Source organism: Drosophila miranda (assembly GCF_003369915.1).
Source record: "Drosophila miranda strain MSH22 chromosome Y unlocalized genomic scaffold, D.miranda_PacBio2.1 Contig_Y1_pilon, whole genome shotgun sequence".
NCBI lineage: Eukaryota > Metazoa > Arthropoda > Insecta > Diptera > Drosophilidae > Drosophila > Drosophila miranda.
This window is the reverse complement of record NW_022881603.1, coordinates 7042313-7067931: the sequence shown is the minus strand read 5'-3', so window position 1 is coordinate 7067931 and position 25619 is coordinate 7042313. Positions and strand designations below refer to the sequence as shown.

The window sequence follows — 25619 nt, the reverse complement described above, 5'->3', positions numbered from 1 at the left end:
TGGCCTGATTCGGGCTGCTGGCGGCTCTCTTTTCTTTGGGGTATGGGTGAGTTGGCTTCGGGACTCCGTTATGGGATGAGATCGGATATCTTCTCTCATAACGGCTCCGGAGAGCGCGCGGAACTCTCACTCTCCAGGACCAGGTGGCGCCACTCTTCGCTAACCTTTTCCCCTTAAATTTTGGCCTTGCCACTCTGTTCAAACTTCTTTCCTCCTCACCGCTTCTATGGGGTATCACCTATCGATATCTTCGCATGCAACCCCTAGCGAAAATTCGAGCGACCATGGCCGGAGAATTATTCGCAAACATCGAAGAGTTACACGTTTCCCTAAAACTGCTGGCCTTCCCGGACATTACGGTGCCTAGGATCTTGCAGCGCCCAACGTAGGCTTACACCCACTGATCGGATATTCCCTACGTGAGTGCGTTTCCCTTGTTTCTGACTCAGTCTGAAGTTTTCGCTACAATTTTAGGTCTTTGGCGTGAAAAATCCCCACCCGGCCTCCCCGACAGCTCCTCCAGCTCGTAGGCGTTATTCCCTACCGGACGTACGACTCTGCATTTTAGGAATTTCCGGGCGAACTTGGCGTTGTAGCTTTTGCCAAAGTCGCTGAGGGTGAAGTTGCGCCTGTAGACTTCTTGGCCAGGTCTGGCGAAAAAGACTCGGGCCCGTTTGTTGTATCGCTGGCTGCTCCGCTCATACGCTTGGTGTAGGCTGCGTTTAATTTGCTCGCGAATGAGGTGTCGCTTATCCGCGGGATCTAATGCGTGCACTTCATGTTCCGTCAAAGACTGCAGCTTCCTCGCCAGCTTATAGCAGTTCCCATTCAGAAACATCTGTTGTCCAAATACAGCGAAAAACGGCGTTACGCCTGTGGCTTCGTGCACCGAGTCACGGATTGAAACTTCGATCTCCGGTAGGTAGATGTCCCAGTCTCTGTGATCCTTTTCCAAATACGTCCTTATTGCAGCGAGTATCGTCCGATTTACTCTCTCGGCTGCATTGCTTTGCGGCGAGTAGACTGCTGTGCGCATGTGTCGGATCCCGAAGCCGCTGACCATGTCCATGAACGCCTTCGATAGGAGCTGCTTTCCGTTGTCGGAGTGGATCACCTCTGGCACCCCGAATTTGTAGAATACCTCTTGCACCAGGAATTGAACGACGTTCGCAGCGGTCGCCTCTCTCATCGCCTTCAAGAAGGTAAATTTTGAAAAGTGGTCTACGACGACGACAATCCAGGCCTGTCCCCTTTTTGACCTGGGATACTTTCCCAGGAAGTCTATGTAGATCTTTTGGAATGGCCTCTCCGTGACCACTTCCTGCCCGATCCCGACTTGGCTACGGTAATTGGGAGCTTTGGATTCCTTGCATTCGGTGCAGCTTCGGACGTATTCCCGCACTTGTGCCGTCATCGCCGGCCAGTAGTAGTGCCTTTTTAACCTATGCAAGGTCTTCTTCATTCCACCGTGTCCAGCTGTGTGGTCTTCGTGGGCCTTCGCGATGAGTGTTTTCGTCAGTGACGCGGGAATCCATAATTTCCACATGGAACCTCCACTTGGTCGTCGATTTGCGCGAAGCCCATTCGCTTGAATACCAGGTCCCCGTCTATTCGCAGGTCAGGCAATAATTCTTTGTTCCTGCAGATTTCTTCTTTCAACTCCTGGTATTCCGTTGATTTGAATTCCGTCGTCTGGAATCCGAGGATTTCCGTTGGGTCTAGGACCACCTCCTCGATGCAGCGCGATAGTGTATCCGCCACTATATTTTCGACTCCCTTGCGGTGTTCGATCTCAAAGTCGAACCTCTGCAGCCGCAATGACCATCTCGCTAGGCGCCCATTCAGGTCCTTGAGTGACATTAGCCATTTAAGGCTGGCGTGGTCAGTGATTACCGTGAACGGCATCAATTCCACATATGGCCTGAATCTTTCAATCGCCAATACCGCAGCTAAGCATTCTTTCTCCGTTACCGAATAATTTATTTGATGTTTGTTTAGCTTGGAAGAAAAGAATGCCACTGGGCGCTCTGCTTTGTCATCATCCAGCTGAAAAAGCACTGCTCCCACTTCAAAATTTGAGGCGTCGCACTGGATGTAGAAATGGCGTTTAAAGTCGGCATGGACTAATACAGGAGCCGTGGTGAGTGCCTTCTTCAGGCATTCTATGGCCGCCCTCGCTTCCGTTGGCAAGGAAAACTTCCCGCGCGGATGCTTCTTCAGAGCATCTGTTAACGGTACCGCGATGGTGGCGAAGTCCTTGATGAAGCGCCTATACCATCCTGCGGTTCCTATGAAGCTCCGTAGCTCCTTCACTGAACTCGGGCTCGGGATCTTTTGTATAGCCACAACCCTATCGGGATCCATTTGCAGCGTGCCGCCTCCGATGATAAACCCCAGGTATTTCAGCGACTTAAAGCAGAATTTGGATTTTTTTAGACCTATCGTCAAATTCGCTCTTTTCAGGCACTGGGCCACCAATCGCAGATATCGCAGATGCGTCTGGAAATCCGGGGCTATCACCAAAAGATCGTCCAAATAAACGAAAACGTTTGATCTGAGCTGAGTCGGGATTACCTTATCCATCACTCTGCATAACCTCTGGGCAGCGTTACACAGACCGAAGGGCATCATCACGAATTGATACAGCGGACGGCCTGCAACGGTAAATGCGGTGCACTTCCGGCTTTCTGGGTCCAATTTAATTTGCCAGAATGCGAATTTGAGGTCGACGCTGGAAATGTAATATGTCTGGTCAATCCTGGATAGTATACCCTCGATGCTAGGAAGAGGGTAAGCATCTTTTACGGTGAGCTGATTCAGTTTCCGCGCGTCCAAACAGAATCTATTTTTGTTTGGCTTTCGCACCACCGTCGTCCGATTGCTCCATGGACTATCGCTGACCTCGATCACTCCTAGTTCCAGCATTTTATCCACCTCGGTCCAGATCACCTCCTGCATCGCTGGGGATTGAGGGTAATGCCGATCTTTAAATGGTTCTGCGCCCTCGATCAACTGGATCCGATGCTGCTCTACCGTCGTTGTTCCTAATCCGGCATCCTCATAGGTCAGAAACTCCTTCTTTACCTTCTCCAGCTCTTCGGTTTCCGTGTCTTCCAGGGTCCAAGCTTCCACGTCCACGTCCTCCTGGCGATGTTCGGCGTACCGGCTGATTTGTGACATTTGGATCTCGCCTACTTGGGCCTCGCTGGATCGACTGGGCTCTTCTCCGAGGACTGTGGGAGCCAGCGCGAAGGATCTTTAGAAATCAATACCCAGGTACATGGCTTGCTCTAGGTACGGGCATACGTAAAACAAGATCTCTTTATTCATTCCGTTATATCCTACGCAGAGTTTGGTTTTGCCGACTATGGACCTGTCTTCTCCAGAGGCTGTCTTGATGATAGAGACATAATTGTCCATTTCCACCTCGAGGTCGGCAAGGAGTTCACGGCTGCCCTTTCCTAAGACACTAACGGATGCCCCAGTATCTAGGAGTCCAGCAATCCGATTTCCTCTTATCTGCACTTCGGAAAATACTCTGGGATCGCGTCCTGCTCCTCGTCTGACTGCCTCGGCCACCTCTTTGCGAGTCTGTCGCCTTTCCTTAAATCTGGAACGGGCCTTTTGGAGTCTACGACTGACACCGCGCATCCCCTCCAGCTGCCTGTCATCAAAGATCTGGTTTCGAATTTGTATGTATCTCCTCATCCTCTCTTCGGCCGGTATGAACTTCAAACTATTTTTATTAAATTTATTCGGGCTATTATTCTTAATTTCTATATTGATTAGTGGACCATCGTTCATTTCTTCGCGGGCTTCTGTCCCGAGCGTTGATCTCCCGCTTTCATCATGCCCGATCGTGCGTTGTCCGAGCAATTTGGACACGTTGGAGTAAACATTTCTGGCTTTCCGCAGCGGTAACAAAATATTTTGCGTTATCTAGTCCCCTCTTCAAGACTCGCACCATATCGGACTCAACCAAAGATGTGGTGAGTCTAGCTGCCAGCCTGCGCATCGCTCTAAAGTACTCTTCCACAGATTCGCCAGATTGTTGTCGTCGCTCATGCAAGGTGCGTAGCCGCTCGAACTCGCCACCCACTGCTCGGAACCGGGACACCAACTCGTCCTTCTAATCCTCCCATACTTCCGGAGGCCGTTCTCGGACAAATTGCCAATACCACTCCGCCGCTTGTCCTTTGACGAGATGGTGAAAGTCGTCAAGGACCTCGTCCCACGACCGTCGGTTCTGCCTACGAAGGAACTCGACCCTGAACACGAAGTCCTGCACCGTCATCTTATTTGGGTCTCCGTCGAAGTGGATTTCCCATTTGTCGACGCGTCCCCATCTCGCTCCTCTCCAATCATCTCTCCTTTCAAATGGTGGCAGATCTGTTGGACCTCCGCCGTCTCCTGATGTCTCCCGTCTCTGCCTTCCAGCACCTAGATACAGGTCCGCCTCGCCTATTCCTCGGCGCCAGTTCTGGCTCAACCTCACCGGCTTCCTTGGAGGCGACTGGGAATTCCATGCGTCATCGTCCTTGGACCTTTTGGGAATGGTCCCTGTGTTCGGCTTCTGCCTGTGGTGAGCTAGAGGCTGCTGATCGCCGTTATTATCCTTGATTTCCTTCTGGTCTCTTTCCAATCTCAGGTCTTGGATCAATTCCACGTTCTGGCGCAGAGGCGCCATCACCTCTGTTATGGCCCCCATGAGCTCCATAAAGCCGCGACGGATCTCCTCCTGCAGCGTCTTACTCAGGGTATCTGCCATGCTGCCTCTCCACGTCTCCTGTGCTTGCGCTATGGCGACATTTACTCCTGAGAGAATCTCGGAGGGCAGTGCGTTGGATTGGCCTGGAAAATTCCAGCTGTCGTCTCCACGCCCCTCAGCGCCCTGTGTGTCACCGCCCTGCATCTGTCCTTGGAGGTTACCTGGTGGAGGAGTCCTGCGGGTCATTTTCTGTTTAGACCGCAAGTTGTACGCGCTCATCAACTTGGCCCTATATTTCCCTACCTCGAACTATCCTACTTATCTTTTTATTCACTACAATTATCTATTTTTCTTTCAGAACAATCGCATAAACACCACCTATAACGCTAGCGCACTGATCTTCAGCACAAAAACACTTAATACGGCAAAACAATAATAAGGGGGAAAGGAACCACAACTACTACTACGGCCAACTCCGCACATGGTGTTCTACGTCTTTTCCTGTCCAACGTCTAGAACTTTGCGAGCGCTGTTGACTAATCTTATCTTCCTTGGAAGATTAAGAGTCAAGGGCGCTCACTTCCCTACAGTCGCTGTTTCCGCCTACTTCCCTACTGAATGGCCGTTGCGGGATGTTGTAGCTGCTCCGAGTGCAACGCGTGGCCGACTTCTGTCCCCACGGGCCACTCAGAACAAAAATCTCATTGAGAATCTACCCTCCCGACTGCATCCAGCGGTAAGCAGGGGAAGCGAAAAACAGAAATCTTTCTGGCCATATCCTAACTTCGGGTATTTCTTTTTTCTTCTTCAGGTTCTCATTTTGCACACCAGGCACCGGGCCGGTTGCTAACTGGCTTGTGGATTCTCCTCTGCCAGTGCCAAACCAAATCCCCTCTTGAGATTTCCTGCTTCCCGTTGTCAGATAAGTGCCGAATCATCAAACACCAAAAAAAACTTTTTACTTTGTGGATTTTCTTTGCATCCTCAGATCCCTCAGCGCCGTGCTTCTGTGAGCCAACTCGTCGAGTCCCTCACAGGCCACCAGAACACCGATGGACCCCAGATTGCAAAATACCACTCGAGATCTATCTTCTCTGCTGGATATTTATACTTTCTTCGACGTCTGTGTGATTCGCATCCGTACTCTCCCTCTTTGATGGTAGAGCCAGGACTGCGAGTCCACTTCCCTGTCTCAGATTGGGCGCCATTATTGTTACGAACCTTTGTTTTCTTCGGGGCAATGCCGGCTGGCCAGTCATCCCAGGGCTGGGTACTTCCCAGGCCCTCAGGTCGCACAATATACCAACTAATTGGACATCTCGAACAAATTGAAACAACAAAAGTAACCGACAAAAAAAACTGCAAACGGACTCTACTCGACAAACAACATTACAGTAACTTCCTTCAACACAGACGTGGACCAGGTCGAGGTGTCGATGTTTTTACCCCTGACGTACCCTCCCTACCTGAGATCTGAATAACTACGTTTTGGATCTCCCTGCCATGTGCAGCAGCCTTACCCTCTCGTTGCTGTGGCTCCTCTTCCCCCCATATGAAACGCTTAGCAATTCATTTTCTTCGTTATAATTTTCACTTCAATTTCCTGACATATGACATATACATATAAATGGAGACGTCTAACAAAATTAAATAATGGCAGTAAATAAGTTGATTGATGATTTTTTTTCTCTCCCTAAATGGGCGAGGGACCCGCACTATGTGGCCAGGATTGTGTATTCGAGCCCAGCAAAAAGAAAGCCAGGATGGCGGAGCTGTGACCTATTCCCTACGGATTGGCCAACAAAAATAATTAATTTGGGGTTTCTTTACTCCCCCCTCTGGAGCGGACTCACTCTTATGCTTCTTGGGTCTCTTTCCCGTCCCGCTAGTCCTGGTTCCTGGTCTCTCACTGATCTGGATCCCCTGGAATCACAGATTTATTTATCTTTTTTTTTCAGGGTGATGGCCACTACTCCATCCTCATCCCACTCACTTTTTCTTTCAGAACAAAAAGAATCACTAGATCACTATGTCCGTCGCGCATGCTCCTCTGTTGCGGGAATTTCTTTCTCTGAACCCCCTCTTGGCTTAGCTGCTCTGTTTAATGCTCCCGGGCCGCTGATCCCCATCGCTCTCTCTTCTATCGCCCTTGAACTAGGTTCAAGGGCATGGCCTGATTCGGGCTGCTGGCGGCTCTCTTTTCTTTGGGGTATGGCTGAGTTGGCTTCGGGACTCCGTTATGGGATGAGATCGGATATCTTCTCTCATAACGGCTCCGGAGAGCGCGCGGAACTCTCACTCTCCAGGACCAGGTGGCGCCACTCTTCGCTAACCTTTTCCCCTTAAATTTTGGCCTTGCCACTCTGTTCAAACTTCTTTCCTCCTCACCGCTTCTATGGGGTATCACCTATCGATATCTTCGCATGCAACACCTAGCGAAAATTCGAGCGACCATGGCCGGAGAATTATTCGCAAACATCGAAGAGTTACACGTTTCCCTAAAACTGCTGGCCTTCCCGGACATTACGGGGCCTAGGATCTTGCAGCGCCCAACGTAGGCTTACACCCACTGATCGGATATTCCCTACGTGAGTGCGTTTCCCTTGTTTCTGACTCAGTCTGAAGTTTTCGCTACAATTTTAGGTCTTTGGCGTGAAAAATCCCCACCGGCCTCCCCGACAGATCCTCCAGCTCGTAGGCGTTATTCCCTACTGGACGTACGACTCTGCATTTTAGGAATTTCCGGGCGAACTTGGCGTTGTAGCTTTTGCCAAAGTCGCTGAGGGTGAAGTTGCGCCCGTTTGTTGTATCGCTGGCTGCTCCGCTCATACGCTTGGTGTAGGCTGCGTTTAATTTGCTCGCGAATGAGGTGTCGCTTATCCGCGGGATCTAATGCGTGCACTTCATGTTCCGTCAAAGACTGCAGCTTCCTCGCCAGCTTATAGCAGTTCCCATTCAGAAACATCTGTTGTCCAAATACAGCGAAAAACGGCGTTACGCCTGTGGCTTGGTGCACCGAGTCACGGATTGAAACTTCGATCTCCGGTAGGTAGATGTCCCAGTCTCTGTGATCCTTTTCCAAATACGTCCTTATTGCAGCGAGTATCGTCCGATTTACTCTCTCGGCTGCATTGCTTTGCGGCGAGTAGACTGCTGTGCGCATGTGTCGGATCCCGAAGCCGCTGACCATGTCCATAAACGCCTTCGATAGGAACTGCTTTCCGTTGTCGGAGTGGATCACCTCTGGCACCCCGAATTTGTAGAATACCTCTTGCACCAGGAATTGAACGACGTTCGCAGCTGTCGCCTCTCTCATCGCCTTTAAGAAGGTAAATTTTGAAAAGTGGTCTACGACGACGACAATCCAGGCCTGTCCCCTTTTTGACCTGGGATACTTTCCCAGGAAGTCTATGTAGATCTTTTGGAATGGCCTCTCCGTGACCACTTCCTGCCCGATCCCGACTTGGCTACGGTAATTGGGAGCTTTGGATTCCTTGCATTCGGTGCAGCTTCGGACGTATTCCCGCACTTGTGCCGTCATCGCCGGCCAGTAGTAGTGCCTTTTTAACCTATGCAAGGTCTTCTTCATTCCACCGTGTCCAGCTGTGTGGTCTTCGTGGGCCTTCGCGATGAGGGTTTTCGTCAGTGACGCGGGAATCCATAATTTCCACATGGAACCTTCCACTTGGTCGTCGATTTGCGCGAAGCCCATTCGCTTGAATACCAGGTCCCTGTCTATTCGCAGGTCAGGCAATAATTCTTTGTTCCTGCAGATTTCTTCTTTCAACTCCTGGTATTCCGTTGATTTGAATTCCGTCGTCTGGAATCCGAGGATTTCCGTTGGGTCTAGGACCACCTCCTCGATGCAGCGCGATAGTGTATCCGCCACTATATTTTCGACTCCCTTGCGGTGTTCGATCTCAAAGTCGAACCTCTGCACCCGCAATGACCATCTCGATAGGCGCCCATTCAGGTCCTTGAGTGACATTAGCCATTTAAGGCTGGCGTGGTCAGTGATTACCGTGAACGGCATCAATTCCACATATGGCCTGAATCTTTCAATCGCCAATACCGCAGCTAAGCATTCTTTCTCCGTTACCGAATAATTTATTTGATGTTTGCTTAGCTTGGAAGAAAAGAATGCCACTGGGCGCTCTGCTTTGTCATCATCCAGCTGAAAAAGCACTGCTCCCACTTCAAAATTTGAGGCGTCGCACTGGATGTAGAAATGGCGTTTAAAGTCGGCATGGACTAATACAGGAGCCGTGGTGAGTGCCTTCTTCAGGGATTCTATGGCCGCCCTCGCTTCCGTTGGCAAGGAAAACTTCCCGCGCGGATGCTTCTTCAGAGCATCTGTTAACGGTACCGCGATGGTGGCGAAGTCCTTGATGAAGCGCCTATACCATCCTGCGGTTCCTATGAAGCTACGTAGCTCCTTCACTGAACTCGGGCTCGGGATCTTTTGTATAGTCACAACCCTATCGGGATCCATTTGCAGCGTGCCGCCTCCGATGATAAACCCCAGGTATTTCAGCGACTTAAAGCAGAATTTGGATTTTTTTAGACCTATCGTCAAATTTGCTCTTTTCAGGCACTGGGCCACCAATCGCAGATATCGCAGATGCGTCTGGAAATCCGGGGCTATCACCAAAAGATCGTCCAAATAAACGAAAACGTTTGATCTGAGCTGAGTCGGGATTACCTTATCCATCACTCTGCATAACCTCTGGGCAGCGTTACACAGACCGAAGGGCATCATCACGAATTGATACAGCGGACGGCCTGCAACGGTAAATGCGGTGCACTTCCGGCTTTCTGGGTCCAATTTAATTTGCCAGAATGCGAATTTGAGGTCGACGCTGGAAATGTAATATGTCTGGTCAATCCTGGATAGTATACCCTCGATGCTAGGAAGAGGGTAAGCATCTTTTACGGTGAGCTGATTCAGTTTCCGCGCGTCCAAACAGAATCTATTTTTGTTTGGCTTTCGCACCACCGTCGTCCGATTGCTCCATGGACTATCGCTGACCTCGATCACTCCTAGTTCCAGAATTTTATCCACCTCGGTCCAGATCACCTCCTGCATCGCTGGGATTGAGGGTAATGCCGATCTTTAAATGGTTCTGCGCCCTCGATCAACTGGATCCGATGCTGCTCTACCGTCGTTGTTCCTAATCCGGCATCCTCATAGGTCAGAAACTCCTTCTTTACCTTCTCCAGCTCTTCGGTTTCCGTGTCTTCCAGGGTCCAAGCTTCCACGTCCACGTCCTCCTGGCGATGTTCGGCGTACTGGCTGATTTGTGACATTTGGATCTCGCCTACTTGGGCCTCGCTGGATCGACTGGGCTCTTCTCCGAGGACTGTGGGAGCCAGCGCGAAGGATTTTCAGAAATCAATACCCAGGTACATGGCTTGCTCTAGGTACGGGCATACGTAAAACAAGATCTCTTTATTCATTCCGTTATATCCTACGCAGAGTTTGGTTTTGCCGACTATGGACCTGTCTTCTCCAGAGGCTGTCTTGATGATAGAGACATAATTGTCCATTTCCACCTCGAGGTCGGCAAGGAGTTCACGGCTGCCCTTTCCTAAGACACTAACGGATGCCCCAGTATCTAGGAGTCCAGAAATCCGATGTCCTCTTATCTGCACTTCGGCAAATACTCTGGGATCACGTCCTGCTCCTCGTCTGACTGCCTCGGCCACCTCTTTGCGAGTCTGTCGCCTTTCCTTAAATCTGGAACGGGCCTTTTGGAGTCTACGACTGACACCGCGCATCCCCTCCAGCTGCCTGTCATCAAAGATCTGGTTTCGAATTTGTATGTATCTCCTCATCCTCTCTTCGGCCGGTATGAACTTCAAACTATTTTTATTACATTTATTCGGGCTATTATTCTTAATTTCTATATTGATTAGTGGACCATCGTTCATTTCTTCGCGGGCTTCTGTCCCGAGCGCTGATCTCCCGCTTTCATCATGCCCGATCGTGCGTTTCCCGAGCAATTTGGACACGTTGGAGTAAACATTTCTGACTTTCCGCAGCGGTAACAAAATATTTTGCGTTCCTTCGCCACGCAGTCTCGGAACCCGTGGTCGAACTGGCCGCAATTCCAGCAACACCGCCTGGGTTTGTTCGCCAGGTGAGTTTCTTCTACTATCCTTGCTTCGTCTTCATCCAGAAACTCCGTTTCCGGCTCTAGCTCCTCCACTCGCTTCCCGGCTGAATGGAATTTCGGCGCAGGACGGAACGTCGACTTCTGCTCGCGTCCGCGAAAGTGGTACTCCACTTCCAGGCACTCTTCCCTCAGCTGCTCCACGTTTCGGACTCGGATCGCGTAAACGTAGCGGGCGATCTCGTCATCGAGTCCCTTCTTCAAGACTCGCACCATTTCGGACTCAATCAAAGATGTGGTGAGTCTAGCTGCCAGCCTGCGCATCGCTCTAAAGTACTCTTCCACAGATTCGCCAGATTGTTGTCGTCGCTCATGCAAGGTGCGTAGCCGCTCGAACTCGCCACCCACTGCTCGGAACCGGGACACCAACTCGTCCTTCAAATCCTTCCATACTTCCGGAGGCCGTTCTCGGACAAATTACCAATACCACTCCGCCGCTTGTCCTTTGACGAGATGGTGAAAGTCGTCAAGGACCTCGTCCCACGACCGTCGGTTCTTCCTACGAAGGAACTCGACCCTGAACACGAAGTCCTGCACCGTCATCTTATTTGGGTCTCCGTCTAAGTGGATTTCCCATTTGTCGACGCGTCCCCATCTCGCTCGTCTCCAATCATCTCTCCTTTCAAATGGTGGCAGATCTGTTGGACCTCCGCCGTCTCCTGATGTCTCCCGTCTCTGCCTTCCAGCACCTGGATCCAGGTCCGCCTCGCCTATTCCTCGGCGCCAGTTCTGGCTCAACCTCACCGGCTTCCTTGGAGGCGACTGGGAATTCCAAGCGTCATTGTCCTCGGACCTTTTGGGAATGGTCCCTGTGTTCGGCTTCTGCCTGGGGTGAGCTAGAGGCTGCTGATCGCCGTTATTATCCTTGATTTCCTTCTGGTCTCTTTCCTTCAGGTCTTGGATCAATTCCACGTTCTGGCGCAGAGGCGCCATCACCTCTGTTATGGCCCCCATGAGCTCCATAAAGCCGCGACGGATCTCCTCCTGCAGCGTCTTACTCAGGGTATCTGCCATGCTGCCTCTCCACGTCTCCTGTGCTTGCGCTATGGCGACATTTACTCCTGAGAGAATCTCGGAGGGCAGTGCGTTGGATTGGCCTGGCAAATTCCAGCTGTCGTCTCCACGCCCCTCAGCGCCCTGTGTGTCACCGCCTTGCATCTGTCCTTGGAGGTTACCTGGTGGAGGAGTCCTGCGGGTCATTTTCTGTTTAGACCGCAAGTTGTACGCGCTCATCAACTTGGCCCTATATTTCCCTACCTCGAACTATCCTACTTATCTTTTTATTCACTACAATTATCTATTTTTCTTTCAGAACAATCGCATAAACACTACCTATAACGCTAGCTCACTGATCTTCAGCACAAAAACACTTAATACGGCAAAACAATAATAAGGGGGAAAGGAACCACAACTACTACTATGGCCAACTCCGCACATGGTGTTCTACGTCTTTTCCTGTCCAACGTCTAGAACTTTGCGAGCGCTGTTGACTAATCTTATCTTCCTTGGAAGATTAAGATTCAAGGGCGCTCACTTCCCTACAGTCGCTGTTTCCGCCTACTTCCCTACTGAATGGCCGTTGCGGGATGTTGTAGCTGCTCCGAGTGCAACGCGTGGCCGACTTCTGTCCCCACGGGCCACTCAGAACAAAAATCTCATTGAGAATCTACCCTCCCGACTGCATCCAGCGGTAAGCAGGGGAAGCGAAAAACAGAAATCTTTCTGGCCATATCCTAACTTCGGGTATTTCTTTTTTCTTCTTCAGGTTCTCATTTTGCCCACCAGGCACCGGGCCGGTTGCTAACTGGCTTGTGGATTCTCCTCTGCCAGTGCCAAACCAAATCCCCTCTTGAGATTTCCTGCTTCCCGCTGTCAGATAAGTGACGAATCATCAAACACCAAAAAAAACTTTTTACTTTGTGGATTTTCTTTGCATCCTCAGATCCCTCAGCGCCGTGCTTCTGTCAGCCAACTCGTCGAGTCCCTCACAGGCCACTAGAACACCGATGGACCCCAGATTGCAAAATACCACTCGAGATCTATCTTCTCTGCTGGATATTTATACTTTCTTCGACGTCTGTGTGATTCGCATCCGTACTCTCCCTCTTTGATGGTAGAGCCAGGACTGCGAGTCCACTTCCCTGTCTCAGATTGGGCGCCATTATTGTTACGAACCTTTGTTTTCTTCGGGGCAAGGCCGGCTAGCCAGTCATCCCAGGGCTGGGTACTTCCCAAGCCCTCAGGTCGCAAAATATACCAACTAATTGGACATCTCGAACAAATTGAAACAACAAAAGTAACCGACAAAAAAAACTGCAAACGGACTCTACTCGACAAACAACATTACAGTAACTTCCTTCAACACAGAAGTGGACCAGGTCGAGGTGTCGATGTTTTTACCCCTGACGTACCCTCCCTACCTGAGATCTGAATAACTACGTTTTGGATCTCCCTGCCATGTGCAGCAGCCTTACCCTCTCGTTGCTGTGGCTCCTCTGCCCCCCATATGAAACGCTTAGCAATTCATTTTCTTCGTTATAATTTTCACTTCAATTTCCTGACATATGACATAAACATATAAATGGAGACGTCTAACAAAAATAAATAATGGGAGTAAATAAGTTGATTGATGATTTTTTTTCTCTCCCTAAATGGGCGAGGGACCCGCACTATGTGGCCAGGATTGTGTATTCGAGCCCAGCAAAAAGCAAGCCAGGATGGCGGAGCTGTGACCTATTCCCTACGGATTGGCCAACAAAAATAATTAATTTGGGGTTTCTTTACTCCCCCCTCTGGAGCGGACTCACTCTTATGCTTCTTGGGTCTCTTTCCCGTCCCGCTAGTCCTGGTTCCTGGTCTCTCACTGATCTGGATCCCCTGGAATCAGATTTATTTATCTTTTTTTCAGGGTGATGGCCACTACTCCATCCTCATCCCACTCACTTTTTCTTTCAGAACAAAAAGAATCACTAGATCACTATGTCCGGCGCGCATGCTCCTCCGTTGCGGCAATTTCTTTCTCTGAACCCCCTCTTGGCTTAGCTGCTCTGTTTAATGCTCCCGGGCCGCTGATCCCCATCGCTCTCTCTTCTATCGCCCTTGAACTAGGTTCAAGGGCATGGCCTGATTCGGGATGCTGGCGGCTCTCTTTTCTTTGGGGTATGGGTGAGTTGGCTTCGGGACTCCGTTATGGGATGAGATCGAATATCTTCTCTCATAACGGCTCCGGAGAGCGCGCGGAACTCTCACTCTCCAGGACCAGGTGGCGCCACTCTTCGCTAACCTTTTCCCCTTAAATTTTGGCCTTGCCACTCTGTTCAAGCTTCTTTCCTCCTCGCCGCTTCTATGGGGTATCACCTATCGATATCTTCGCATGCAACACCTAGCGAAAATTCGAGCGACCATGGCCGGAGAATTATTCGCAAACATCGAAGAGTTACACGTTTCCCTAAAACTGCTGGCCTTCCCGGACATTACGGTGCCTAGGATCTTGCAGCGCACAACGTAGGCTTACACCCACTGATCGGATATTCCCTACGTGAGTGCGTTTCCTTTGTTTCTGACTCAGTCTGAAGTTTTCGCTACAATTTTAGGTCTTTGGCGTGAAAAATCCCCACCGGCCCCCCCGACAGATCCTCCAGCTCGTAGGCGTTATTCCCTACTGGACGTACGACTCTGCATTTTAGGAATTTCCGGGCGAACTTGGCGTTGTAGCTTTTGCCAAAGTCGCTGAGGGTGAAGTTGCGCCTGTAGACTTCTTGGCCAGGTCTGGCGAAAAAGACTCGGGCCCGTTTGTTGTATCGCTGGCTGCTCCGCTCATACGCTTGGTGTAGGCTGCGTTTAATTTGCTCGCGAATGAGGTGTCGCTTATCCGCGGGATCTAATGCGTGCACTTCATGTTCCGTCAAAGACTGCAGCTTCCTCGCCAGCTTATAGCAGTTCCCATTCAGAAACATCTGTTGTCCAAATACAGCGAAAAACGGCGTTACGCCTGTGGCTTCGTGCACCGAGTCACGGATTGAAACTTCGATCTCCGGTAGGTAGATGTCCCAGTCTCTGTGATCCTTTTCCAAATACGTCCTTATTGCAGCGAGTATCGTCCGATTTACTCTCTCGGCTGCATTGCTTTGCGGCGAGTAGACTGCTGTGCGCATGTGTCGGATCCCGAAGCCGCTGACCATGTCCATGAACGCCTTCGATAGGAACTGCTTTCCGTTGTCGGAGTGGATTACCTCTGGCACCCCGAATTTGTAGAATACCTCTTGCACCAGGAATTGAACGACGTTCGCAGCGGTCGCCTCTCTCATCGCCTTCAAGAAGGTAAATTTTGAAAAGTGGTCTACGACGACGACAATCCAGGCCTGTCCCCTTTTTGACCTGGGATACTTTCCCAGGCACCCCGAATTTGTAGAATACCTCTTGCACCAGGAATTGAACGACGTTCGCCGCGGTCGCCTCTCTCATCGCCTTCAAGAAGGTAAATTTTGAAAAGTGGTCTACGACGACGACAATCCAGGCCTGTCCCCTTTTTTACCTGGGATACTTTCCCAGGAAGTCTATGTAGATCTTTTGGAATGGCCTCTCCGTGACCACTTCCTGCCCGATCCCGACTTGGCTACGGTAATTGGGAGCTTTGGATTCCTTGCATTCGGTGCAGCTTCGGACGTATTCCCGCACTTGTGCCGTCATCGCCGGCCAGTAGTAGTGCCTTTTTAACCTATGCAAGGTCTTCTTCATTCCACCGTGTCCAGCTGTGTGGTCTTCGTGGGCCTTCGCGAGGAGGGTTTTCGTCAGTGACGCGGGAATCCATAATTTCCACATGGAACCTTCCACTTGGTCGTCGATTTGCGCGAAGCCCATTCGCTTGAATACCAGGTCCCCGTCTATTCGCAGGTCAGGCAATAATTCTTTGTTCCTGCAGATTTCTTCTTTCAACTCCTGGTATTCCGTTGATTTGAATTCCGTCGTCTGGAATCCGAGGATTTCCGTTGGGTCAAGGACCACCTCCTCGATGCAGCGCGATAGTGTATCCGCCACTATATTTTCGACTCCCTTGCGGTGTTCGATCTCAAAGTCGAACCTCTGCAGCCGCAATGACCATCTCGCTAGGCGCCCATTCAGGTCCTTGAGTGACATTAGCCATTTAAGGCTGGTGTGGTCAGTGATTACCGTGAACGGCATCAATTCCATATATGGCCTGAATCTTTCAATCGCCAATACCGCAGCTAAGCATTCTTTCTCCGTTACCGAATAATTTATTTGATGTTTGTTTAGCTTGGAAGAAAAGAATGCCACTGGGCGCTCTGCTTTGTCATCATCCAGCTGAAAAAGCACTGCTCCCACTCCAAAATTTGAGGCGTCGCACTGGATGTAGAAATGGCGTTTAAAGTCGGCATGGACTAATACAGGAGCCGTGGTGAGTGCCTTCTTCAGGGATTCTATGGCCGCCCTCGCTTCCGTTGGCAAGGAAAACTTCCCGCGCGGATGCTTCTTCAGAGCATCTGTTAACGGTACCGCGATGGTGGCGAAGTCCTTGATGAAGCGCCTATACCATCCCGCGGTTCCTATGAAGCTCCGTAGCTCCTTCACTGAACTCGGGCTCGGGATCTTTTGTATAGCCACAACCATATCGGGATCCATTTGCAGCGTGCCGCCTCCGATGATAAACCCCAGGTATTTCAGCGACTTAAAGCAGAATTTGGATTTTTTTAGACCTTTCGTCAAATTCGCTCTTTTCAGGCACTGGGCCACCAATCGCAGATATCGCAGATGCGTCTGGAAATCCGGGGCTATCACCAAAAGATCGTCCAAATAAACGAAAACGTTTGATCTGAGCTGAGTCGGGATTACCTTATCCATCACTCTGCATAACCTCTGGGCAGCGTTACACAGACCGAAGGGCATCATCACGAATTGATACAGCGGACGGCCTGCAACGGTAAATGCGGTGCACTTCCGGCTTTCTGGGTCCAATTTAATTTGCCAGAATGCGAATTTGAGGTCGACGCTGGAAATGTAATATGTCTGGTCAATCCTGGATAGTATACCCTCGATGCTAGGAAGAGGGTAAGCATCTTTTACGGTGAGCTGATTCAGTTTCCGCGCGTCCAAACAGAATCTATTTTTGTTTGGCTTTCGCACCACCGTCGTCCGATTGCTCCATGGACTATCGCTGACCTCGATCACTCCTAGTTCCAGCATTTTATCCACCTCGGTCCAGATCACCTCCTGCATCGCTGGGGATTGAGGGTAATGCCGATCTTTAAATGGTTCTGCGCCCTCGATCAACTGGATCCGATGCTGCTCTACCGTCGTTGTTCCTAATCCGGCATCCTCATAGGTCAGAAACTCCTTCTTTACCTTCTCCAGCTCTTCGGTTTCCGTGTCTTCCAGGGTCCAAGCTTCCACGTCCACGTCCTCCTGGCGATGTTCGGCGTACCGGCTGAGTTGTGACATTTGGATCTCGCCTACTTGGGCCTCGCTGGATCGACTGGGCTCTTCTCCGAGGACTGTGGGAGCCAGCGCGAAGGATCTTTAGAAATCAATACCCAGGTACATGGCTTGCTCTAGGTACGGGCATACGTAAAACAAGATCTCTTTATTCATTCCGTTATATCCTACGCAGAGTTTGGTTTTGCCGACTATGGACCTGTCTTCTCCAGAGGCTGTCTTGATGATAGAGACATAATTGTCCATTTCCACCTTGAGGTCGGCAAGGAGTTCACGGCTGCCCTTTCCTAAGACACTAACGGATGCCCCAGTATCTAGGAGTCCAGAAATCCGATGTCCTCTTATCTGCACTTCGGCAAATACTCTGGGATCGCGTCCTGCTCCTCGTCTGACTGCCTCGGCCACCTCTTTGCGAGTCTGTCGCCTTTCCTTAAATCTGGAACGGGCCTTTTGGAGTCTACGACTGACACCGCGCATCCCTCCAGCTGCCTGTCATCAAAGATCTGGTTTCGAATTTGTATGTATCTCCTCATCCTCTCTTCGGCCGGTATGAACTTCAAACTATTTTTATTACATTTATTCGGGCTATTATTCTTAATTTCTATATTGATTAGTGGACCATCGTTCATTTCTTCGCGGGCTTCTGTCCCGAGCGCTGATCTCCCGCTTTCATCATGCCCGATCGTGCGTTTCCCGAGCAATTTGGACACGTTGGAGTAAACATTTCTGGCTTTCCGCAGCGGTAACAAAATATTTTGCGTTCCTTCGCCACGCAGTCTCGGAACCCGTGGTCGAACTGGCCGCAATTCCAGCAACACAGCCTGGGTTTGTTCGCCAGGTGAGTTTCTTCTATTATCCTTGCTTCGTCTTCATCCAGAAACTCCGTTTCCGGCTCTAGCTCCTCCACTCGCTTCCCGGCTGAATGGAATTTCGGCGCAGGACGGAACGTCGACTTCTGCTCGCGTCCGCGAAAGTGGTACTCCACTTCCAGGCACTCTTCCCTCAGCTGCTCCACGTTTCGGACTCGGATCGCGTAAACGTAGCGGGCGATCTCGTCATCGAGTCCCTTCTTCAAGACTCGCACCATTTCGGACTCAATCAAAGATGTGGTGAGTCTAGCTGCCAGCCTGCGCATCGCTCTAAAGTACTCTTCCACAGATTCGCCAGATTGTTGTCGTCGCTCATGCAAGGTGCGTAGCCGCTCGAACTCGCCACCCACTGCTCGGAACCGGGACACCAACTCGTCCTTCTAATCCTCCCATACTTCCGGAGGCCGTTCTCGGACAAATTGCCAATACCACTCCGCCGCTTGTCCTTTGACGAGATGGTGAAAGTCGTCAAGGACCTCGTCCCACGACCGTCGGTTCTGCCTACGAAGGAACTCGACCCTGAACACGAAGTCCTGCACCGTCATCTTATTTGGGTCTCCGTCGAAGTGGATTTCCCATTTGTCGACGCGTCCCCATCTCGCTCCTCTCCAATCATCTCTCCTTTCAAATGGTGGCAGATCTGTTGGACCTCCGCCGTCTCCTGTTGTCTCCCGTCTCTGCCTTCCAGCACCTGGATCCAGGTCCGCCTCGCCTATTCCTCGGCGCCAGTTCTGGCTCAACCTCACCGGCTTCCTTGGAGGCGACTGGGAATTCCATGCGTCATCGTCCTTGGACCTTTTGGGAATGGTCCCTGTGTTCGGCTTCTGCCTGGGGTGAGCTAGAGGCTGCTGATCGCCGTTATAATCCTTGATTTCCTTCTGGTCTCTTTCCAATCTCAGGTCTTGGATCAATTCCACGTTCTGGCGCAGAGGCGCCATCACCTCTGTTATGGCCCCCATGAGCTCCATAAAGCCGCGACGGATCTCCTCCTGCAGCGTCTTACTCAGGGTATCTGCCATGCTGCCTCTCCACGTCTCCTGTGCTTGCGCTATGGCGACATTTACTCCTGAGAGAATCTCGGAGGGCAGTGCGTTGGATTGGCCTGGCAAATTCCAGCTGTCGTCTCCACGCCCCTCAGCGCCCTGTGTGTCACCGCCTTGCATCTGTCCTTGGAGGTTACCTGGTGGAGGAGTCCTGCGGGGCCATTTTCTGTTTAGACCGCAAGTTGTACGCGCTCATCAACTTGGACCTATATTTCCCTACCTCGAACTATCCTACTTATCTTTTTATTCACTACAATTATCTATTTTTCTTTCAGAACAATCGCGTAAACACTACCTATAACGCTAGCTCACTGATCTTCAGCACAAAAACACTTAATACGGCAAAACAATAATAAGGAGGAAAGGAACCACAACTACTACTATGGCCAACTCCGCACATGGTGTTCTACGTCTTTTCCTGTCCAACGTCTAGAACTTTGCGAGCGCTGTTGACTAATCTTATCTTCCTTGGAAGATTAAGAGTCAAGGGCGCTCACTTCCCTACAGTCGCTGTTTCCGCCTACTTCCCTACTGAATGGCCGTTGCGGGATGTTGTAGCTGCTCCGAGTGCAACGCGTGGCCGACTTCTGTCCCCACGGGCCACTCAGAACAAAAATCTCATTGAGAATCTACCCTCCCGACTGCATCCAGCGGTAAGCAGGGGAAGCGAAAAACAGAAATCTTTCTGGCCATATCCTAACTTCGGGTATTTCTTTTTTCTTCTTCAGGTTCTCATTTTGCACACCAGGCACCGGGCCGGTTGCTAACTGGCTTGTGGATTCTCCTCTGCCAGTGCCAAACCAAATCCCCTCTTGAGATTTCCTGCTTCCCGTTGTCAGATAAGTGACGAATCATCAAACACCAAAAAAAACTTTTTACTTTGTGGATTTTCTTTGCATCCTCAGATCCCTCAGCGCCGTGCTTCTGTCAGCCAACTCGTCGAGTCCCTCACAGGCCACTAGAACACCGATGGACCCCAGATTGCAAAATACCACTCGAGATCTATCTTCTCTGCTGGATATTTATACTTTCTTCGACGTCTGTGTGATTCGCATCCGTACTCTCCCTCTTTGATGGTAGAGCCAGGACTGCGAGTCCACTTCCCTGTCTCAGATTGGGCGCCATTATTGTTACGAACCTTTGTTTTCTTCGGAGCAAGGCCGGCTAGCCAGTCATCCCAGGGCTGGGTACTTCCCAAGCCCTCAGGTCGCACAATATACCAACTAATTGGACATCTCGAACAAATTGAAACAACAAAAGTAACCGACAAAAAAAACTGCAAACGGACTCTACTCGACAAACAACATTACAGTAACTTCCTTCAACACAGAAGTGGACCAGGTCGAGGTGTCGATGTTTTTACCCCTGACGTACCCTCCCTACCTGAGATCTGAATAACTACGTTTTGGATCTCCCTGCCATGTGCAGCAGCCTTACCCTCTCCTTGCTGTGGCTCCTCTTCCCCCATATGAAACGCTTAGCAATTCATTTTCTTCGTTATAATTTTCACTTCAATTTCCTGTCATGACATATACATATAAATGGAGACGTCTAACAAAAATAAATAATGGGAGTAAATAAGTTGATTGATGATTTTTTTTCTCTCCCTAAATGGGCGAGGGACCCGCACTATGTGGCCAGGATTGTGTATTCGAGCCCAGCAAAAAGAAAGCCAGGATGGCGGAGCTGTGACCTATTCCCTACGGATTGGCCAACAAAAATAATTAATTTGGGGTTTCTTTACTCCCCCCTCTGGAGCGGACTCACTCTTATGCTTCTTGGGTCTCTTTCCCGTCCCGCTAGTCCTGGTTCCTGGTCTCTCACTGATCTGGATCCCCTGGAATCACAGATTTATTTATCTTTTTTTTCAGGGTGATGGCCACTACTCCATCCTCATCCCACTCACTTTTTCTTTCAGAACAAAAAGAATCACTAGATCACTATGTCCGGCGCGCATGCTCCTCCGTTGCGGCAATTTCTTTCTCTGAACCCCCTCTTGGCTTAGCTGCTCTGTTTAATGCTCCCGGGCCGCTGATCCCCATCGCTCTCTCTTCTATCGCCCTTGAACTAGGTTCAAGGGCATGGCCTGATTCGGGCTGCTGGCGGCTCTCTTTTCTTTGGGGTATGGGTGAGTTGGCTTCGGGACTCCGTTATGGGATGAGATCGGATATCTTCTCTCATAATGGCTCCGGAGAGCGCGCGGAACTCTCACTCTCCAGGACCAGGTGGCGCCACTCTTCGCTAACCTTTTCCCCTTAAATTTTGGCCCTGCCACTCTGTTCAAACTTCTTTCCTCCTCACCGCTTCTATGGGGTATCACCTATCGATATCTTCGCATGCAACACCTAGCGAAAATTCGAGCGACCATGGCCGGAGAATTATTCGCAAACATCGAAGAGTTACACGTTTCCCTAAAACTGCTGGCCTTCCCGGACATTACGGTGCCTAGGATCTTGCAGCGCCCAACGTAGGCTTACACCCACTGATCGGATATTCCCTACGTGAGTGCGTTTCCCTTGTTTCTGACTCAGTCTGAAGTTTTCGCTACAATTTTAGGTCTTTGGCGTGAAAAATCCCCACCGGCCTCCCCGACAGATCCTCCAGCTCGTAGGCGTTATTCCCTACTGGACGTACGACTCTGCATCTTAGGAATTTCCGGGCGAACTTGGCGTTTCACGGATTGAAACTTCGATCTCCGGTAGGTAGATCTCGTGATCCTTTTCCAAATACGTCCTTATTGCAGCGAGTATCGTCCGATTTACTCTCTCGGCTGCATTGCTTTGCGGCGAGTAGACTGCTGTGCGCATGTGTCGGATCCCGAAGCCGCTGACCATGTCCATGAACGCCTTCGATAGGAACTGCTTTCCGTTGTCGGAGTGGATCACCTCTGGCACCCCGAATTTGTAGAATACCTCTTGCACCAGGAATTGAACGACGTTCGCAGCGGTCGCCTCTCTCATCGCCTTCAAGAAGGTAAATTTTGAAAAGTGGTCTACGACGACGACAATCCAGGCCTGTCCCCTTTTTGACCTGGGATACTTTCCCAGGAAGTCTATGTAGATCTTTTGGAATGGCCTCTCCGTGACCACTTCCTGCCCGATCCCGACTGGGCTACGGTAATTGGGAGCTTTGGATTCCTTGCATTCGGTGCAGCTTCGGACGTATTCCCGCACTTGTGCCGTCATCGCCGGCCAGTAGTAGTGCCTTTTTAACCTATGCAAGGTCTTCTTCATTCCACCGTGTCCAGCTGTGTGGTCTTCGTGGGCCTTCGCGATGAGGGTTTTCGTCAGTGACGCGGGAATCCATAATTTCCACATGGAACCTTCCACTTGGTCGTCGATTTGCGCGAAGCCCATTCGCTTGAATACCAGGTCCCCGTCTATTCGCAGGTCAGGCAATAATTCTTTGTTCCTGCAGATTTCTTCTTTCAACTCCTGGTATTCCGTTGATTTGAATTCCGTCGTCTGGAATCCGAGGATTTCCGTTGGGTCTAGGACCACCTCCTCGATGCAGCGCGATAGTGTATCCGCCACTATATTTTCGACTCCCTTGCGGTGTTCGATCTCAAAGTCGAACCTCTGCAGCCGCAATGACCATCTCGCTAGGCGCCCATTCAGGTCCTTGAGTGACATTAGCCATTTAAGGCTGGCGTGGTCAGTGATTACCGTGAACGGCATCAATTCCACATATGGCCTGAATCTTTCAATCGCCAATACCGCAGCTAAGCATTCTTTCTCCGTTACCGAATAATTTATTTGATGTTTGTTTAGCTTGGAAGAAAAGAATGCCACTGGGCGCTCTGCTTTGTCATCATCCAGCTGAAAAAGCACTGCTCCCACTTCAAAATTTGAGGCGTCGCACTGGATGTAGAAATGGCGTTTAAAGTCGGCATGGACTAATACAGGAGCCGTGGTGAGTGCCTTCTTCAGGGATTCTATGGCCGCCCTCGCTTCCGTTGGCAAGGAAAACTTCCCGCGCGGATGCTTCTTCAGAGCATCTGTTAACGGTACCGCGATGGTGGCGAAGTCCTTGATGAAGCGCCTATACCATCCTGCGGTTCCTATGAAGCTCCGTAGCTCCTTCACTGAACTCGGGCTCGGGATCTTTTGTATAGCCACAACCCTATCGGGATCCATTTGCAGCGTGCCGCCTCCGATGATAAACCCCAGGTATTTCAGCGACTTAAAGCAGAATTTGTATTTTTTTAGACCTATCGTCAAATTTGCTCTTTTCAGGCACTGGGCCACCAATCGCAGATATCGCAGATGCGTCTGGAAATCCGGGGCTATCACCAAAAGATCGTCCAAATAAACGAAAACGTTTGATCTGAGCTGAGTCGGGATTACCTTATCCATCACTCTGCATAACCTCTGAGCAGCGTTACACAGACCGACGGGCATCATCACGAATTGATACAGCGGACGGCCTGCAACGGTAAATGCGGTGCACTTCCGGCTTTCTGGGTCCAATTTAATTTGCCAGAATGCGAATTTGAGGTCGACGCTGGAAATGTAATATGTCTGGTCAATCCTGGATAGTATACCCTCGATGCTAGGAAGAGGGTAAGCATCTTTTACGGTGAGCTGATCCAATTTCCGCGCGTCCAAACAGAATCTATTTTTGTTTGGCTTTCGCACCACCGTCGTCCGATTGCTCCATGGACTATCGCTGACCTCGATCACTCCTAGTTCCAGCATTTTATCCACCTCGGTCCAGATCACCTCCTGCATCGCTGGGGATTGAGGGTAATGCCGATCTTTAAATGGTTCTGCGCCCTCGATCAACTGGATCCGATGCTGCTCTACCGTCGTTGTTCCTAATCCGGCATCCTCATAGGTCAGAAACTCCTTCTTTACCTTCTCCAGCTCTTCGGTTTCCGTGTCTTCCAGGGTCCAAGCTTCCACGTCCACGTCCTCCTGGCGATGTTCGGCGTACTGGCTGATTTGTGACATTTGGGTCTCGCCTACTTGGGCCTCGCTGGATCGACTGGGCTCTTCTCCGAGGACTGTGGGAGCCAGCGCGAAGGATCTCCAGAAATCAATACCCAGGTACATGGCTTGCTCTAGGTACGGGCATACGTAAAACAAGATCTCTTTATTCATTCCGTTATATCCTACGCAGAGTTTGGTTTTGCCGACTATGGACCTGTCTTCTCCAGAGGCTGTCTTGATGATAGAGACATAATTGTCCATTTCCACCTCGAGGTCGGCAAGGAGTTCACGGCTGCCCTTTCCTAAGACACTAACGGATGCCCCAGTATCTAGGAGTCCAGCAATCCGATGTCCTCTTATCTGCACTTCGGCAAATACTCTGGGATCGCGTCCTGCTCCTCGTCTGACTGCCTCGGCCACCTCTTTGCTAGTCTGTCGCCTTTCCTTAAATCTGGAACGGGCCTTTTGGAGTCTACGACTGACACCGCGCATCCCCTCCAGCTGCCTGTCATCAAAGATCTGGTTTCGAATTTGTATGTATCTCCTCATCCTCTCTTCGGCCGGTATGAACTTCAAACTATTTTTATTACATTTATTCGGGCTATTATTCTTAATTTCTATATTGATTAGTGGACCATCGTTCATGTCTTCGCGGGCTTCTGTCCCGAGCGCTGATCTCCCGCTTTCATCATGCCCGATCGTGCGTTTCCCGAGCAATTTGGACACGGTGGAGTAAACATTTCTGTCTTTCCGCAGCGGTAACAAAATATTTTGCGTTCCTTCGCCACGCAGTCTCGGAAACCGTGGTCGAACTGGCCGCAATTCCAGCAACACAGCCTGGGTTTGTTCGCCAGGTGAGTTTCTTCTACTATCCTTGCTTCGTCTTCATCCAGAAACTCCGTTTCCGGCTCTAGCTCCTCCACTCGCTTCCCGGCTGAATGGAATTTCGGCGCAGGACGGAACGTCGACTTCTGCTCGCGTCCGCGAAAGTGGTACTCCACTTCCAGGCACTCTTCCCTCAGCTGCTCCACGTTTCGGACTCGGATCGCGTAAACGTAGCGGGCGATCTCGTCATCGAGTCCCTTCTTCAAGACTCGCACCATTTCGGACTCAACCAAAGATGTGGTGAGTCTAGCTGCCAGCCTGCGCATCGCTCTAAAGTACTCTTCCACAGATTCGCCAGATTGTTGTCGTCGCTCATGCAAGGTGCGTAGCCGCTCGAACTCGCCACCCACTGCTCGGAACCGGGACACCAACTCGTCCTTCAAATCCTCCCATACTTCCGGAGGCCGTTCTCGGACAAATTGCCAATACCCCTCCGCCGCTTGTCCTTTGACGAGATGGTGAAAGTCGTCAAGGACCTCGTCCCACGACCGTCGGTTCTGCCTACGAAGGAACTCGACCCTGAACACGAAGTCCTGCACCGTCATCTTATTTGGGTCTCC

The 25619-nt window shown here is 50.6% G+C and overlaps 1 protein-coding gene across 1 annotated transcript; it reads left to right on the top strand.

Moving 5' to 3' along the window:
- Positions 1-11671: 11671 nt before the first annotated feature.
- Positions 11672-12393, top strand: LOC117189993. The gene is made up of 3 exons (XM_033395077.1): positions 11672-11712; positions 11776-12102; positions 12194-12393. The coding sequence occupies exons 1-3, from the start codon at positions 11684-11686 to the stop codon at positions 12204-12206; spliced, it is 369 nt and encodes a 122-aa protein (XP_033250968.1). The 5' UTR covers positions 11672-11683; the 3' UTR covers positions 12207-12393.
- Positions 12394-25619: the final 13226 nt, after the last annotated feature.

Bases quoted from the DNA above. Each gene is read 5' to 3' on its own strand.
- LOC117189993 (XM_033395077.1), top strand. From the start codon at position 11,684: ATGGTCCCTGTGTTCGGCTTCTGCCTGGG. The intron at 11,713-11,775 runs GTGAGCTAGAGG...TCTTTCCTTCAG, and splicing joins GTGTTCGGCTTCTGCCTGGG to GTCTTGGATCAATTCCACGT.